This window comes from Carlito syrichta, unplaced genomic scaffold (genome assembly GCF_000164805.1).
Source record: "Carlito syrichta isolate Samal-C Ts95f unplaced genomic scaffold, Tarsius_syrichta-2.0.1 Scaffold316362, whole genome shotgun sequence".
Classification (NCBI taxonomy): Eukaryota; Metazoa; Chordata; class Mammalia; order Primates; family Tarsiidae; genus Carlito; species Carlito syrichta.
Genome location: NW_007260458.1, coordinates 326,553 through 343,194, shown reverse-complemented (window position 1 = coordinate 343,194; position 16,642 = coordinate 326,553). Strand labels below are relative to the sequence as shown.

The 16,642-nt window shown below is 38.8% G+C and overlaps 1 protein-coding gene across 2 annotated transcripts; it reads left to right on the top strand.

Annotated features, from left to right (window-relative positions):
- Window positions 1-847: 847 nt before the first annotated feature.
- Window positions 848-14,445, top strand: LOC103276738 (guanylate-binding protein 6-like). 2 transcript variants are annotated; one of them, XM_008074175.1, is made up of 11 exons: window positions 848-920; window positions 4,014-4,227; window positions 5,017-5,144; window positions 6,511-6,620; window positions 6,812-7,008; window positions 9,542-9,787; window positions 10,530-10,810; window positions 11,547-11,759; window positions 12,632-12,734; window positions 13,081-13,274; window positions 14,218-14,445. In XM_008074175.1, the coding sequence occupies exons 2-11, from the start codon at window positions 4,038-4,040 to the stop codon at window positions 14,443-14,445; spliced, it is 1,890 nt and encodes a 629-aa protein (XP_008072366.1). In that variant the 5' UTR covers window positions 848-920; window positions 4,014-4,037. The 2 variants fall into 2 exon arrangements, with proteins under 2 accessions (XP_008072366.1, XP_021562735.1); XM_021707060.1 differs by lacking the exon at window positions 848-920 and having other exon boundaries at window positions 4,038-4,227; window positions 5,017-5,036; window positions 5,124-5,144.
- The last annotated feature ends 2,197 nt before the right edge of the window (window positions 14,446-16,642 follow it).

The following is a 16,642-nucleotide window of genomic DNA, read 5'->3' as shown; positions in this document are numbered from 1 at the left end:
CAACATTGCGAAAGATCCTCCACTAGCAGAAAGTTTACCACTTGCTAAAATCATTATTTTTTTTAACAGCAAAGTATTTTTAAATTAAGGTATGTAATAATTTTTGGATATAATGCTATTGTGTACTTAACAATACAGTATAGTGTAAACATAACTTTTATAAGCACTAGGAAACCTAAAAAGTTGTCTCACACTATTATGATTTTTTTATTGTAATTGTCTGAAATATAACCTGCATTATCTTTGAAGTATGCCTATGGGGGGAAAATCTGTCTATCTATCTCTCTATCTATCTATCTCTCTTTCTATCTGTCTCAATCGCTCTCTCTCATCTCTGTCTTTTTCTATCTTTGTCTCAATCTCTATATATCTATATATTAGAGAAAATGTTTAAAATGTTAAATGCACTTGGCTACCAAAAGCACTGAGGAATCCCCAATTAGAAAAAAATGCTTGAAATATTTTTATTTTATACAACTTTGCTTACATTTGTGCTGTGAATTTCTCTTTTCCTTATGTGCCAAGGAGACTGAGTCAAATGGGAAAGTTATCAAGAAGAGAGTCTGTGAAGCCTTCCAAGACGTGGAAGACAAAAGAAAACTGGCAGGGGTATGTTTGCTAAGGTGTGATTGGGAGTAGCTACGGCTTTTTATGACCTCCTCTCACACCTGCTCCCAACACCCATCCTCAAGCTCAAGTCAGATGATTCCGATGTGCTTCTGCTAACACTTTAACAACAGCAGGGATTACTTTTACTTTCAATTTCAGTTTTATTGCATTTGTGGGAATTATGAGCTTCCTTTTTTTTTTTTTTTTAAGTGTTTATAAAAGAGGGATATGAAGTGAAAGGAAGAAAGAGAACAAGCGTTGAGTGAGAGACAACTGAGAACCCTTCTTGTACCTGCGGTGCTGTGGGACAGGTATACCAATTCTTTTTTTACATTCATCTTAGTCTGGAATTCCAGATTTGATTTCTGATTACAAGCGGCAATGGAGTAACAGGCAGGAAGGGTAGGGCGCCTGCTGTCTGGCCTGCAGGGGAGGTCTGTGTCTGGCTTCAGTTCTGGGAAAGTCAGCTTCTCCATTAGGAGCAGTGACTGCTGACAGGTGACAACTAGGTATGCTGAGTCCCCTGGATGTGCTGCTCCCTGAGCGTCAACTCAGGGCAACAGCGTGTGTAGAGGAAAGAAGCCAGGGCCCTGTGGTTGGAGCTGGGAGGCAGAGAACAAGACTCCCTGCCAAGGAGCTTCCAGGAAGTTATGACATTAAGAGTTTCTTTTTTATTTTTCTAGTAGTCACACTTAGGAACGCTCTGTAAATCTCTATGAAGAAACAAATGTAGTCCTTAAAGCATTGATCCTTATTAACAAAAATAATTATATGGTCAAACTCTTTCCCTCTCTCTCAGTGTGTGTGTGTGTGTGTGTGTGTGTGTGTGGTGTTTGTTTCTCATAGCATCAGCAGAGTCACTTGTAGCATTTGCTAAACACACAGATACTTTGACCTGAGAATCTGGGTTTTATTTACCTTTTAACTTTTTTATTTTTTAATTTTAAATATGGGGGTACAATTCAGGGTTGGGTATACAAATGTTCATTATGTAAGTACCCTTGTTGATGAGGTGTACCCTCCACCCCTGGCAGTTTCCCACTACTGCCAATCCTGCCCTGCCCTCCCCTGGCAGTTTCTCGCCACTGCCAATCCCTTTCTTATAGTATTGCCATAGTTGTTCAAGGTCCGCTTATGAGTAAGAACATATGATACTCAGTTCTTTGTTTCTGTGTTAGATCACTCAGTATTATAGCCTCTAAGTTCATCCAAGTTGCTGCGAAGGAGAATCTGGGTTTCAACAATCCTTTCAGGTGATTCTTATGTACATCAAAGTTTGAAAGTCATTCCTGAACAGGATTAAACAGATGTACTTTATTAATCTAAGGTTAAAAGCTCTGTGGTTCATTTCCAGCAAAGAAACCACAGACTTGGTATTTATTGTTTGCAGTAACAGCCACATGTTTGAATCTCTTCCCTTAGTGGTCGCTTGAAAGAGGGGACTGTACAATACCAGTGATTTTAATGTAGACATTACCGTCTGGCCAGGTTCTTATGCCTGCTGCTCAGAAAAACTGAGACTGATACAGCTGTTACAGTAGAGAAAGGGTTTCATATCACAAAGCAACTGAGGGAGAAGGATGGGAGATAGTTCTCAAATCTGTCTTCTCAATAATTTTAGGCTAGGATTTTTTAAGGACCAATCTAATGGGCAGGGGGCTAGGAAATGGGCACTGCTGATTAGTTATAGATGATGTCATGGGGGAGTGATGAAACTGTCTTTGTGTGTAGAGCCAACTTCTGGGAAGGGGCATCACAGGTAGAACCAACTTCTTGGTATGTGCTCTGGATCCAGTTGGGACCTCGGGACCATCAGAGTGTAAAGTCTGAAAAATATCTCAAACATCATTCTTAGGTTTTATAATAGATGTTACCTATAAAGCAGGTTTTCATGTGCTCATTGGTCATCTGTTTATCTTTTTCAGAGAAATGTCTGTTCCAGTTCTTTGTCGATTTTTGAGTTAGGTTTTTGTTGTTGTTAAGTTGTAGTTCTTTATGTAGTCTATCAGAGATATGATTTTCAAAAGTTTTCTCTTATTCTGTTGGCTACCTTGTTAGTCTGTTAATAGTGGTTTTTTTTAAAAATAATTAATCAGTATTTTTTATTATGGTTTTGTGGGGTACAGTTAAGGGTTAGGTGTACAATTACGTTTCATTCAGGCTGAGGTCTCACAAGTTGCCCAGGTGGGTCTCGAACCCACGGGCTCAGGCAATCCACTCACCTCAGCCTCCCAAGGCACGGGATTACAGGCTGAGCCACTGAGCTCTGCTCTAATAGTGTTTTTAATTTTGATGAAATGTAATTTACCTTTTTTTCCCTGTACTTTTGGTATCATAAATAAGCAATCATTGATATCTGAAATCCAAGTTAGGTAGAATAACACTAGAAAAGGTAGTACCCATTTAGGTTAACATGTTCCAGATAAGGTCTACTCTGCTTCCTCTTCAAGTGAAGGGAACAGGAAATTGGCATGCCAGATCCTCCAGAACAAGACCATGTCACAGAGGGAACTGGGAAAGGAAATGCCATGGAATTTTCTACCATTTTCAATTTGGTCTTTTTTTCTTAATTGGATTGTTTACCAGAGTTCCTATAAGATTATTTTAGCCAATTTTTTCTTTTTGACAACTCCATGGAGGTAAAAAGGATTTAAAACTTCTTAGTTTGCCATTTTGCTAAATTGTGTGGGTTTTTTTTTTTTTGAGTCCGAGTCTCACTCTGTCGCCCAGACTGGAGTGCAGTGGCCGCTCCCGGCCACCGCAGCCTCGCCTGCTGGGCTCCGGCGATCCTTCTGCCTCAGCTTTCCGAGTAGCCGGAATTACAGGCATGCGCTACCACGCCCGGCTGATATTTTGATTTATTGTAGAGATGAGGTCTCACTGCCCAGGCGGGTCTCGAACCCGCAGGCTCAGGCAATCCACTCACCTCAGCCTCCCAAAGGCGTGGGATTACAGGCTGAGCCACCGAGCCTGGCATAATTGTGTGGGTTTTTAATCCTGGCTCTATAACATATTCAGTCAACCTTTGTGAGCCTCATTTCTCTCATTTGAAAAGTGGGTATAACAATCTCTAACTGGCAGGTTCTTGTGAGTATCAGTGAGTCAATTCTATAAGGTATGCATTGCAGGGTTTGGCATATTGAAAGACCCCATAATGGTAAAAAGTACGTAAGATTTTATTATTACTATTAAAGTACAACTTCGGAGAAGGTAATACTTCGTGTTTCATCACTAACCCTATTATAGATTTTAGAGAATGACGAAAGAAGCCTTCTGCAGTCTGCTAATGCCGGGTTACATGTTGTCTTACAGAAAGAGCAGAAATCTTTATTGATCCTAAATTGATGGGTGTTTGGATAACTCTGAGGCAGAGAATAACTTTGTAATCTTATTGCTACTAAGAGATTATTCTAGGTTAGCACGTTGCCATGGCATGTGGACCTAAAATGTTGGCCCCCATCTGTCTGGTGGAAAACAACAATGAGCAGCTCTTGGTGAATCAGCAAGCTATAGAGATTCTTGATGAGATTGCTCAACCAGTGGTGGTGTTGTCCATTGTAGGACTATACCGTACGGGGAAATCCTACCTGATGAACCTTCTGGCAGGAAAGAACCATGGTGAGTGGTGTCTTGGGGCATGGGTCGATTGCTTGATTCCAGGTATATCTCAGCTTCTCAATTCTTTCTCCCAATCACATCAAGGGAGAACCCAACTCATCTCAATAAACCACCTTTCTCGTTTGAATTCTAACCACCAAATCACCTTCTTACTGTATCTGGTTTCATATTCTTTCCTTTATTCCCACTGAAGAAAATCTCTCCTACTTGTATCTAGAACCCTACCTTCTCTTGCATACTAAAGCCTATAGTTTGTCTCTTTCTTCTCACAAGATATTTTACTTTCTTTATATAGTATTTCCATTAACACATAAAATGTTTGAATATGTATCATATTAAAAATCCTTCTAGAATTTCACATCCCATCTGACATCCAACTCCTGTTTTATTTTTGTGTTTGTTTTCAACCTTTTTCAATCCAAAATATATTATCTCATTTTCCTTTTTTGACTTTTTCTTTCTCATGTCTCAGTCCACTGCTCTCTGACTTTGAACCCCTCTGAGCTTTCAAGACGTTCTTGTCATGGTTATCAGTGACCTCCATTGTGTCTGATTCATGGATTCCTTCTTGTCTCCATCTTGAGCCCTTGCTTGGCTTCACTCTCATATTTAATGTCCCTTGTTTTTTCAAATAGGTGACTCGCAAAGTAAGCCATTCTTGACGAAATAGAGAGAGCACTATCTTGTAGGCTAGTGGAGGAGTTACCATCCCAGAAGTCTGATCTTGTAGCCCAGGACTATAGTGATCTGCTGTCAGTGTGTGCATTGCTTCTTTTTCTTCCCTTGCAGGCTTCCCTCTGGGCTCCACGGTGCAGTCTCAAACCAAGGGCATCTGGATGTGGTGTGTGCCCCATCCCTCCAAGCCGAACCATACTCTGGTCCTTCTGGACACCGAGGGTCTGGGGGATGTAGAAAAGGTAAGGCAGAGAGTCTCAGACAGATTCTTATTTTGTATTTTCACCTTATCTTGTTCCCTTGTAAATTAACTACTGGGATCTCTTGTGAAGCCTGGTAATCCAACTATAATGAATGAGTCCAACATTGTTTAAATCTGATTTCTAGACAAGATCAGATATCATGATATATTAGGTAAAATATTCTCTTTTTCTTGGGACTGGGGTGAATAATTTGGTTCAATTTAATAAAAACTTACTGAGCATCTGAATTCAGGTCTCTGGATACTAGTGAATAGTCTTATGCATACTAGTGAGTAAAGTAAACCCCTTGCCCTCAAAGGGTCTTTAGTCCCATTGAGGAGATCACATATATGCATTGCTATTAATATAGTGTGACAGGGAAAGAAGCAGGTTATTGAGAGGTAGAAGTTGGGCTCCAGTGCAATCCCTGACCTCTGTCAATTTCATAGGAATCTCTGTGGCTGGGATGGCATTTTGGGGTTAATTTGTGCTAAGACAATAGTGCTAGGCTTTCATCCCTGATGCCGATTAGATACTGAAAATCTGCCCTGAAAGGCCTTTTCTTTAAGATGGCTGACACCTAAGGGCTGTCATTCATCAACACTCTCAGTAGTTGGGGGAATCAGTTATCCAATCCTGCAGAGTGATCCAGGGCTGGGCATGGTGGCTCACACCTGTAATCCCAGCACTTTGGGAGGCCAAGGCAGGAGAATAGTTTCAGCCCAGGAGTTTGAGACCAACCTAGGCAACATAGAAAAACCTCATCTCTACCAAAAAAAAAAAAAAAGTCAGAATTAGCCAGGCATGGTGCAGCATGCCTTTGTCCCAGCTTCTCGGGAGGATGAGATGGAAGGATCACTGGAGCCTGGGAGCTCAAGGCTGTTGGAGCCATGAACGTGCCACTACACTCCAGCATGAACAATAGAGTGAGACCCCAACTCAAAAATAATTACTTTTCTAAACCTAAAAGCAATGGGAAACATTGTGCAGTTACTCATAAATATTTGTTGAATTTAATTGGATGTGTTTAGAATCACTGGTTATCCCCCCTATGGTCTCTTTTATATAGCCCATGGCCAATAAATATGTGTAGAATAAAGAAGTACGAACACCCATCATCAATACACAATTAAGAATGAGTTGAAGAAATTGAAAATTCTGTGAAGATTGGAATTCTTTATATGTAAAGGCATTGTGAACATAAGAAATATTGTAATTGTCAAAGATATTATTTGCATTCTTATCCATCTTCTTTGTACAGTGAATGCATTAGTTGAAATTAAAAATAAAAGATTGGTAAGATAACTGTTTCAGTGAAATTCTAAAGAATACACTCCTAGGTCCTTTGCTCTAATGTGCTTTTTAGGGTGACCCTAAGAATGACTCGTGGATCTTCGCCCTGGCTGTGCTTCTTAGCAGCACCTTTGTCTACAACAGCATGGGCACCATCAACCACCAGGCCCTGGAGCAGCTGCAGTATCCTTCCAGCAACCAAATCACCAAGTTTCATGGAGTTTATAGAAATAGAGATAAAATCATTTCTTCCTTTGCTTTTATTTAGTTGCCTTTGGTGGAGCAGAGGAAACCCAGAGAGTGTTTATACTATTTCTATAAGAGAAATATGTGAATTGTGGGCAAGCAGTGCATTTTCCTTAGCCAAGCTGTAGCTATGTGACAGAACTCACAGAATTAATTAAGGCAAAGTCCTCCCCAAGATCTGAAGGACTAGAAGATTCTACAGAGTTTGTGAGTTTCTTTCCAGACTTTATCTGGACTGTTTGGGATTTCACCCTGGAGCTGAAGTTGAATGGTCGCCATATTACAGAAGATGAGTACTTGGAGAATGCTTTGAAGTTGATTCCAGGTATCAGAGCATGGCCTGCGTGATGGGTGACTCAGTCAGCGGTGGGGTCTGTTAAACACTGTGCATCACCTCTGGAGTTGCATTTGTATTTGAGACTAGATTGAGACCTGTAGAAATGAGGACTGGGGTGGGGGTGGGTTGAAAATCTCCAGGGACTGGAATTTAAGTTCATTTAAAAAGAGTAGAACCTAGTGTAGAATGTACTTAATCAAGACGAGTTTGTTCTTTGACCATTTGTCCTTTAGCATTCAGATTACAAAGGGTGCTAAAACTTTCTAAAGACCAGATCCTTGAGATCCTTCTTGTGCCTTCTGTATTTCTTGTTTAGTCAAACAATTGAGCAGATAACTGTTTGACAAGAAATTACAATAAAATGCCTATTTAACAAAAAATATATATCACACAGTTAGATCTTATTTTTCTCATGGAAGGATGTAACTTTTCAATACTTATATAGTTATATCATCTACAAAAATGATTTTATGTTCTAAATAAATCTGAAGAAGTATAAGTCTACACAACTTATTCCTTTTCAAAATTTCTGATCATTACCAGAACACTTATTTTTCTTTCTGTGTTATAGCTTTCTCATACTTCCAACATATTTATTCATGCTATAACTACAAAATAGTAGTAATAATTATTTTTTGAGTTGGAGTCTCACTCTATTGCCCATGCTGGAGTGCAGTGGCACACTCATGGCCACCGCAGTCTCTACGTGCTGGGCTCAGGTGATCCTTCCACCTCAACCTTCCAAGTAGTTAGACCCACAGGCATGTATCACCACGCCCAACTAATTTTTTGATTTATTGTAGAGACAAGGTCCAGCCATGTTGCTTAGGCTGGTCTCAAACACCTGAGCTCCGACAATCCTCTCACCTCCACCTCTTAAAGTGCTGGGATTACAGGCTTGAGCCACTGCAACTGGCTAAAATAAAATAATTATTTTAATGAGTTACCTTACATGGGTGTGTATTTGACAAGCTCTTATAAGAAATATCAATTCTGATATACTCATTTTTGTTTTTATTTTTTCTGTTCATGCTCTTTCAAAATATTTATTGAAAAACTGGAGTGCAGAAGAACAACACCGTCAAATCAAATATAATCCTTTAACTCAAAGAATTTACAGAGTAGTGATGAGTATCTTAAAATTATATTTTCATTTCATTTAATCTTCGGAGGTTTTTAAGTCTTCAGATACTACAAACAATATGTTGAAAGTTTAAAGAGTAGCCCAAACTATACAAATTCTTTTTAGCATCAATATGGTTTTTTTCTTTTTCTTTTTTTTGAGTTGGAGTCTCACTCAGTTGTCCAGACTGGAGTGCAGTGGCCGCTCCTGGCCACCGCAGCCTCAACTTGCTGGGCTCTGGTGATCCTGCCGCCTCAGCCTTCCAAGTAGCTGGAACTACAGGCGCGCGCTACCACGCCTGTCTATTTTTTAATTTATTGTAGAAATGAGGTCTTGCCAAGTTGCCCAGGCGGGTCTCGAACCCGCAGACTCAGGCAATCCACTCACCTTGGCCTCCCAAAACACGAGATTACAGGCTGAGCCACCGTGCCCGGCTGGTTTTTCTTATATAATCATGGTGTCTTTCTTAGTGTTCTGAGTATTGCTATTTCTAATATTGTTCTCTTATCTCTTATTTGTGGCTCTTCTTTGGTTCCCACTGCTCAATTTCTTTTTTTTTCTATTAATTTTTTTATTTTAAAGATGTGGGGTACAATTCAGGGTTAGGTATACAAATGTTCATTATGCAGGTACCCTTGTGAATGAGGTGTGCCCCCTCTTCCCCAAGCAGATTGCCAATTCTGCTTCTCTGCCCCCCTTCTGGCAGTTTCCCACTACTGTCCATCATTCTCTTATAGTATTATGATAATTGTGCAAGGTCCACTTATGAGTGAGAACATGTGATACTCAGTTCTTTGTTTCTGTGAAAAATCACTCAGTATTATAGACTCTAAGTCCATCCAGGTTGCTGTGAAGTTCACGATTTTGTTCTTCTTTGTGGCTGTATAATATTCCATTGTGTATATGTACCACATTTTTTGTATCTAGTCCTCTTCTGATGGGCAGCACGGTTGGTTTCATGTTCTTGCTACTATGAACAATGCTGCAGTAAACACACTTGTGCAGGTATCTTTTTTTAGGTTGATTTGAGTTCTGGGTATATTCCTGGTAGGAGGATTCCACTGCTCAATTTCTACATGAAATCAAGTGGACTAGACATTTACATTTGACAGCTCATTCACCCAGCCCATTCATTCAGTGAACATCTAATAAACAATTACTCTATTCAGGTCTATGGATACCAGCCATAGGTTTTGTCAGATGTCTTCCAAAATTTCTTGCCAGAGTTTTATCATTGGTGCAAGTTTGATGTGGAAAAAAGTATTGAATATTTACGTTAAAGGAATTCTATAAGCATAGAAGACTGCAAAAATAAAACAAACCTTGTCAAAAATATTCTTTAGCTCCCTTATCCCAAGACTGTTTTCACTGTACTCTCTGCTTTTTCTTGTCCCTCAGGCAACAATCCCAGAGTACAAATATCCAATCTACCCAGGGAGTGCATCAGGCATTTCTTTCCAAAACGAAAGTGCTTTGTCTTTGACCGACCAACACATGACAAATACCTCTTAGCCAATATTGAGAAGGTATCAGAAAACCAACTGGATCCTAAATTCAAGGAACAAACAAACATTTTCTGTTCTTTTATTTTCACCCATGCAAGAACCAAGACCCTCAGAGGGGGAATCACTGTCACTGGAAATCGTGAGTCTCTTTTTCACATTTCTGTGGGGCCTAATGTATTTTGAATATATTGTGTAATGGGTTTCTCAGCACTCTTGTTCGAATCTATGGAGAACTATATATATAGATATTTAGACTTCATATAAATGTGTATATTTTATAATTGTCTCACTTTTGGGGTATACACATTCCTCTTCAGAATTGCAAACTTTGTTATTGATATCTGTAGCTTCCACATATCTGAAAAAAATCTTCCATTAATAATAAAATCATTAACTGTGTGTAAAAACAGATATATATTATTTTCTGAGGAGAAGTGCTTTATGTTCAATATTCTTTGCAAGAAGACTACAAAAAATATTTTGGAAGTTTAAAGAAGTCTATAAATAAATATTATCCCATAAATCCCTTGGTAGATTCAGAATTAGGAATATGTATATCCAATTTTCCCTGCCTCATCATTCTACCTGTGTAATCTATTTTCCTTTTAATTTTTTAAATGAGAAATGATGTATTCCATACCCTCTTAGTATGTTTGATGAAAGTAGATATTTAAATTTTTTTAGCACTGTGGCTTGAAGAAACAAAAAAATGGAGAGTCAATATCATTAAGAAAATGACAGTAATGATAGTAGAAAGAAGGTGTGTGTGTGTGTGTGTGTGTGTGTTTGCATGTGTGTGATTTTAGGAATATGGCTCAGAGTCTTAGACCCCATTGAGTTATAATTTTATAATTATACCCCAAATTTCCTGGTTTATTCAGGTTTAGGGACCCTGGTGGTGACTTACGTGGATGCCATCAACAGTGGAACTGTACCTTGTCTGGAGAATGCAGTGACAACTCTGGCTCAGCTGGAGAACTCAGCGGCTGTGCAGAAGGCAGCCGACCACTACAGCCAGCAGATGGCCGAGCAAGTGGAGCTCCCTACAGACACTCTCCAGGAGCTGCTGGACGTGCATGGAGCATGTGAGAGGGAAGCCATTGCAATCTTCATGGAGCGCTCCTTCAGGGATGAAAATCAGGAATTCCAGAAGCAGCTTGTGGTAATTTGTCTTAGTCATGACTCTTTATGACCTTTCCTCTTGACGAACAAAGCCTAGAGGTAACTTTATAGACCGCAAGCCTCATCTCTTACTCAAGAAGAAGTATTTTAGATTCTCATGGGGAATACAGCTTCAAAAGACATGCCTGCCTATTTTTTTTTTTTGCCAAATCTTAGCACTTTATCCAGAAATCTTTCTGATCACTAAGGGAAAATTAGTATGGATATCCCTTAAGTGAATACGTGTATGATTTCAAGCCTGCTCAGGACACTTGCAAATCATCACTGAACAGTTCACGTGCTCTGTGTGCATGCTTCCTTTCCTAGGAACCAAAGTTTATTCTTACCAGCACCTTATTCTGGCCATTGTTCAGCTTACGTTGCTCAATGTTGTTTGTTTGTGTTATCGAAAATAGAATCACAGGATGCTACAGCTGCAAGAAACCATAGACATTATGGAATGCAAGCAAATCATTTCACAGATGAGAAATCTGAGACCCACAATGGTTAAGAATCTTTCTTCAGTCTTGCAGAGAGTTTTCAGGGTTTTGAATACATGAAGTTTTATCATTTCTGGTTCATTCTGCTTCCTACTTCATAAGAATGCTTTGCTCTACTTCATAAGAATGCTTTGCTCATGAGGACTACAGTGAGATCGGCCTTTCTATCAGATTCTTTGGAATTTTATTTTCTCTGCTCCTTTCTTCTGGTAACATTGCTGTGCATTCCCTTTGCAGGAAATCATAATGAGTAAGAAGGAACATTTCTTGCTACAGAATGAGGAGTCATCTGTTAAATATTGCCAGGCTCAACTCAATCAGCTCTCAGAGGACCTAACGCAAAATATTTTAGCAGGAACTTTCTCTGTTCCTGGAGGGAACAAGCTCTACATGGAAGCAAGGAAAAATATTGAACGGGAGTATTTGGAAGTGCCCAGGAAAGGAGTAAAGGTGAGAAATAAGGGACGCATGGGAAAGCTTATAGAATAGAGTGAATGGAGTCTTCTGCACCAGTCGTGGGTAATAGGAGAGCCGAGGGATAGCATGACACCTTAGTCTTTAATGTCCACTATTTACCATTTATTCTTGGGAATAGAAATGTCCATTCCCAAAGAAAGAGCATAGTGTTTAAACATTTAAGAGAGACAGAGCAAAAATTATTCATCTGCCAAGTTCAGAAGATTTACACGTGTTAAGTCAGAGTCTTTGGACTCAAAGCTGATCAAAATGAAAGAAAATAGGATAAATAGATAATTACACACAGAGTAATAACACTTACAAGCCTGTGAAAATGAGCTACATTAAGTGGTGGCAATAAACATAAAAATATTAATAATGCAACTAACATATCAAACTGTTGTTGAATGTAGACATACTGTTAAGCTCTTTCCCCAGAACTTTTCCTTTAATTTTCCAAATGACTTTAAGAATCATCTACCCTACTTTTGAAAATTTTCAGATCTGAATTGAGTGGCTTAGGAAGATCAAATAATCTACTTAAAACTCCAGCCAGCAAGTGGCAGGAGAGGGCAGTAGTACAAATAAAAGACAGACTTTCACGCTGAAATTGCAAATGTATGAACGCATCAGAGATTGTGTGTTTGTACAACTGCACATGACTCTGACTAGCTGGAGCCCAGAATAAGCGGAAAGAAGCACTGGGAGAGGAACTGGAGGGAGACAGGAAGTAGAAGATGAAGAGGACCTCTGGTCCCATTAAGGAGCTTGCACATTTGTAGGGAGTCACTGTAGAATTTTAAGCATAAAGCAAAAATGGCATGGACAAATAAATCTATGTTTCTTGTTTCTACTTGGTTCGACAGGCAAAAGAGGTGTTCCAGAGTTTCCTACAGTCACAACTGGCAATAGAGAAAACCATCTTGCAGGCAGATAAAGCCCTCACTGATGGGGAGAAGGTCATAGCAGGTATGGAGTAGGGCTCTGCATACAGCAGGTTGGGAAGGGTCCTGCAATGCCCTTGACAGATCCAACAGGAAGACCTTTTCCAAACACTGAACTTCCTCTCCTTATGAGCAACACACACACTCTGTTAAGTGTGAAAGTGACAGGTAGAGCTGTGATTTTTTTCCATCAGTCAGACAGGCAGGGCCTTTTCATTACGTTCTGAAATGTGTTCTTTATGATGTGGACCCAGGTGAATTCTACAATTTCTCACCCACCCTCCCAGATTGGATTTAGTCTCTGAGCTCATAAGAGTAGAGATTTATCTTCATCTCTTATTTTATCTCTTTCTAAAACCTTCATGGGGCAGAGGAGCGGGCCAAGAAGGAGGTGGCTGAGCAGGAACAGGAAATTTTAAGACAGAAATTCCAGGAGCAGCAGCAAGAGATGAAGGCTCAGGAAAGGAGCTTAAGGGAGAACATAGTCCAACTGAAAGAGAAGATGGAGATGGAACGAGAACAACTACTGAATGAGCAGAATAAGGTTTTGGAGCATAAGCTGCAGGTAAGTCTGCTGATGGCTCTGTAAGCCTGATGGTCCTTGCCCTGGTACCTCAGGAAGGGTTGGTGAAGATAATAGCAAGACAGGGAAAGAAGCACCATCACTGTTTACTGATTTCAACTCATTGAAATGCCTGAATCCTTTCTAAAATTTTTTTCAAGAAGTCTTTGAATTCTGTTTCTTACTTAGACTCTAGAGAGTTTGGATTGACTGTGGTCCCTATAAGTCCTTAGAAAATATAAATAGGGTTAGAGTTGCTATTTTGGGATATATTAGAATGATGTCACCAGGGCTTGATAAACAAATATTCCCACCAGGTGTATTCAACATAAGCAGCAACAGATTTACCTTACCAAGACCAAGACCACATATTATCAGGCACTCTACTACCACCCAAAGACCCTGAAGTAGGCCCATGCTGACATAAAACTATCAGAAACTTGCAGACTTCAAAGGGACACCTTCTAAACTTGCTGCATTTTCTCCATATGTGGATGAACTGTCCATAGTTGCTTGTGTTATAAGAGGAATTTTCACATTGTCCATTTATTATAAGAGATTTCCGGTCCAGCATGCAAGTTTCCATTGTTTCTATGATACAAGTAACCATGCCACCCAAGTGGAACTGAGAATTTTTGCAATTAGACAAGTGGCTTTCTTCCAGCTGGCATTTTTTGGGCAGAAACATGTAGCATTTGTCCTCATTCCTAGGTTAGCATCCTAGAAAAATTGTAATGATGGGTGAATATTAGCAAAATTATAAACTATGCTTCCACACAATGTCTAGGTCCAATTCAGATGATAGTCATTGTTGCCGAATTCTCCTCTGATAATTGAGAAAGTACTTTTAAATAAAATAAGGACAGTTTGACAAAATTCTTAAAATATAACTTTTGAAAGAATGAGGAGTTAAAAAAATTATTTCCTTTTCCAATTTTTCTTTTAGGTCCAAAAAGATTTTCTTGAGGAAGGATTTAGGAAGAAATCCGAGGGGATGAATGCAGAAATAACTTATTTGAAAAATGCAATTGAAGCTACAAAAGATGGTAATGGTAATCAGATTGCACAAATCTTAAACAGACTTGGCAAGGAAATAAATTCAATAACTACTCATCCTAAAAAATTAGTTCGTCATATTGCCAAAGGTGTACGCTCACTGTTTAAAAAGCATTAACTCTTCTTTTAAGGAAATTATAGAATGTGGGTGTATGCTCACTGTTTAAAAAGCATTAACTCTTCTTTTAAGGAAATTATAGAATGTGAATATATGCTTTGCCCTCTTTTTTTGTTTTCACTTTTCCTTTTAATTTAGCAAAGTTTATTTTATTTTAGAATTGTGGCAGACAAGTGAGGACTTATTGCATAAGTAAGTTGCATGCAGGTGAAGTCTGAGCTTCTAGAAGCATTCCCTTTTCTCCACAACCATGCCAACGCTTGTTTTTTTTTACTTTTTTGTTTTTTACTGGTGTGAGGTTGTATCTCATTGTAGTTTTGATTTGCATTTCTCTGTTTACAAGTGAAGCTGAGCATTTTTTCTTGTTTGTTGACTGCTTGGGTGACTTTCTTTGAGAAGTATCTGTTCACATACTTTCCTCACAATGAAACAAATGTGTACACACTCTGAAAAACCATGAGCACTTTTAAGAAATATAAATTTGCAAAATCTTTTATAAATAAGAAGTCAACTTAAGCATTGCGCTTAATGGCAAAGTACTTGAGTATCCTCCACATAAGATTGGTAACACACATTTTAATATGTGCATGTACTGGAATATGATGTTACCAGTAGGAAAATTGACCTATCCTGATACTAGTATAGAATGATCTTGAATATATGTTATAAAGTGAAAAAAGAGGACAAAGCAAAAGTCTCCAAGCAAAAATACAATTTCTATATGGAAGCATGCATGCACACACATCAAATATCTCTGGAAAGATTAATGAAAATCTACTTCTTTTGGAAATAACCAGGTAGAATCAGGTATTGAAGGGATACATACTTTTCATTATATACTCTATCTTTTGAATTTTATAAAAAAGTTTATTTTGCTAGTTTTTCCTATTCAAAAATATGTAAGAACATGTAAGTTATAGTACTAAGCATGACAATAATAAATGGAATGTGAAATTGGCTATTTGATGATGAAATTGCTTATTGCTTTTAGGAATGACATCAGCTCAATAAGGGATCTAAGACTAAAAGCTGATTATCAGAATGTATAAAATTTGTGTCTTATTCTTGCTCTTATTTGGCCTTATTTTTTATGCTCTTATATTTGTTTCAAAATAAAAGTGTGAACTTTTCTGTGATCTTAGAGATCCCAGCTAGAGGAGTCTCTACTTCCTATCTCTGAATTATAGTTTTAAGGTGATAAAAGTGCAAATTAACAAACATTAAGATTCAGTACTGGTGAGAGGATGCTACCATTCTTGTAAATTCAGTGGTAGTCTCTCTGTTGTAGCCCCAGACAGAGAGGACAATGTGCTTTTCCAGAACTAAACTCCCTGGTGGAAGATGACAGACGCTGACATATGGAAGTCTGGTGTTGGGTTTTAATCATTAGAACCTTAGTAGATTCAGTTATAGGAAAACTGGCAGAAACTAGGCCTGACCAGAAAGAAGTCTGAAGATGGTTAATAGAATGTGTAATCCATAGGATCAAATGGGATGGGAAGAAAACAATAAAATTAAATCAAGGGTGTTTACCAGGAAGTTGAGAGGTAGCCCAAGTGAAATGTCATACCAAAAGCCTTGAGCTGATTTCAGATCTTGCACTTATCAGCTGGAAGGGAGGCCAGGACCCTAGAAAAAGGCCATTGTAACCTCAAGAAATGAATAAATAATATTGTTTTCTCTAGTTCTTCTTTGAAGGAAACTCTGGCCATTTACTAGGTACCTGTGTACTGGGGAAATAGAAATGCCCAAACATTTCAAGGACTCTTGGAATCAGGATCTAAATTGCCAGTGGTACCCAAGGAGACAGAGCATCCAGGAAATAAATAGAATCTTGTCCCAGGTGCAACTTATTGGAGTATAATATTTGCTTTGAATTGAAGGGTAAGGATCATTTGTGGACAGATGCTTTTACTTATTTTTCTATACATCCCCTCAGAGTATGTTAAGACATAACAATAGGATGATGTATGTATGATTGTTTTCAATTGCTGCAATTCCCTGAACTCTCTAAGGTCAGTGGTAATAGGTAACTGGGATTTTAGACAGAAGGCTAAAGTCTCTAAGGTGATTTAAAGTCTAGCAAAAAGAAAAGGAACGTTCCTAGTGCAGTATCCTTCTCTAAGACCTCACATCTCACAGTCCCTGTGAAAGTGAGCCAAATACTGATTTTTTCCCACTGTGGCTTATAGGGTAA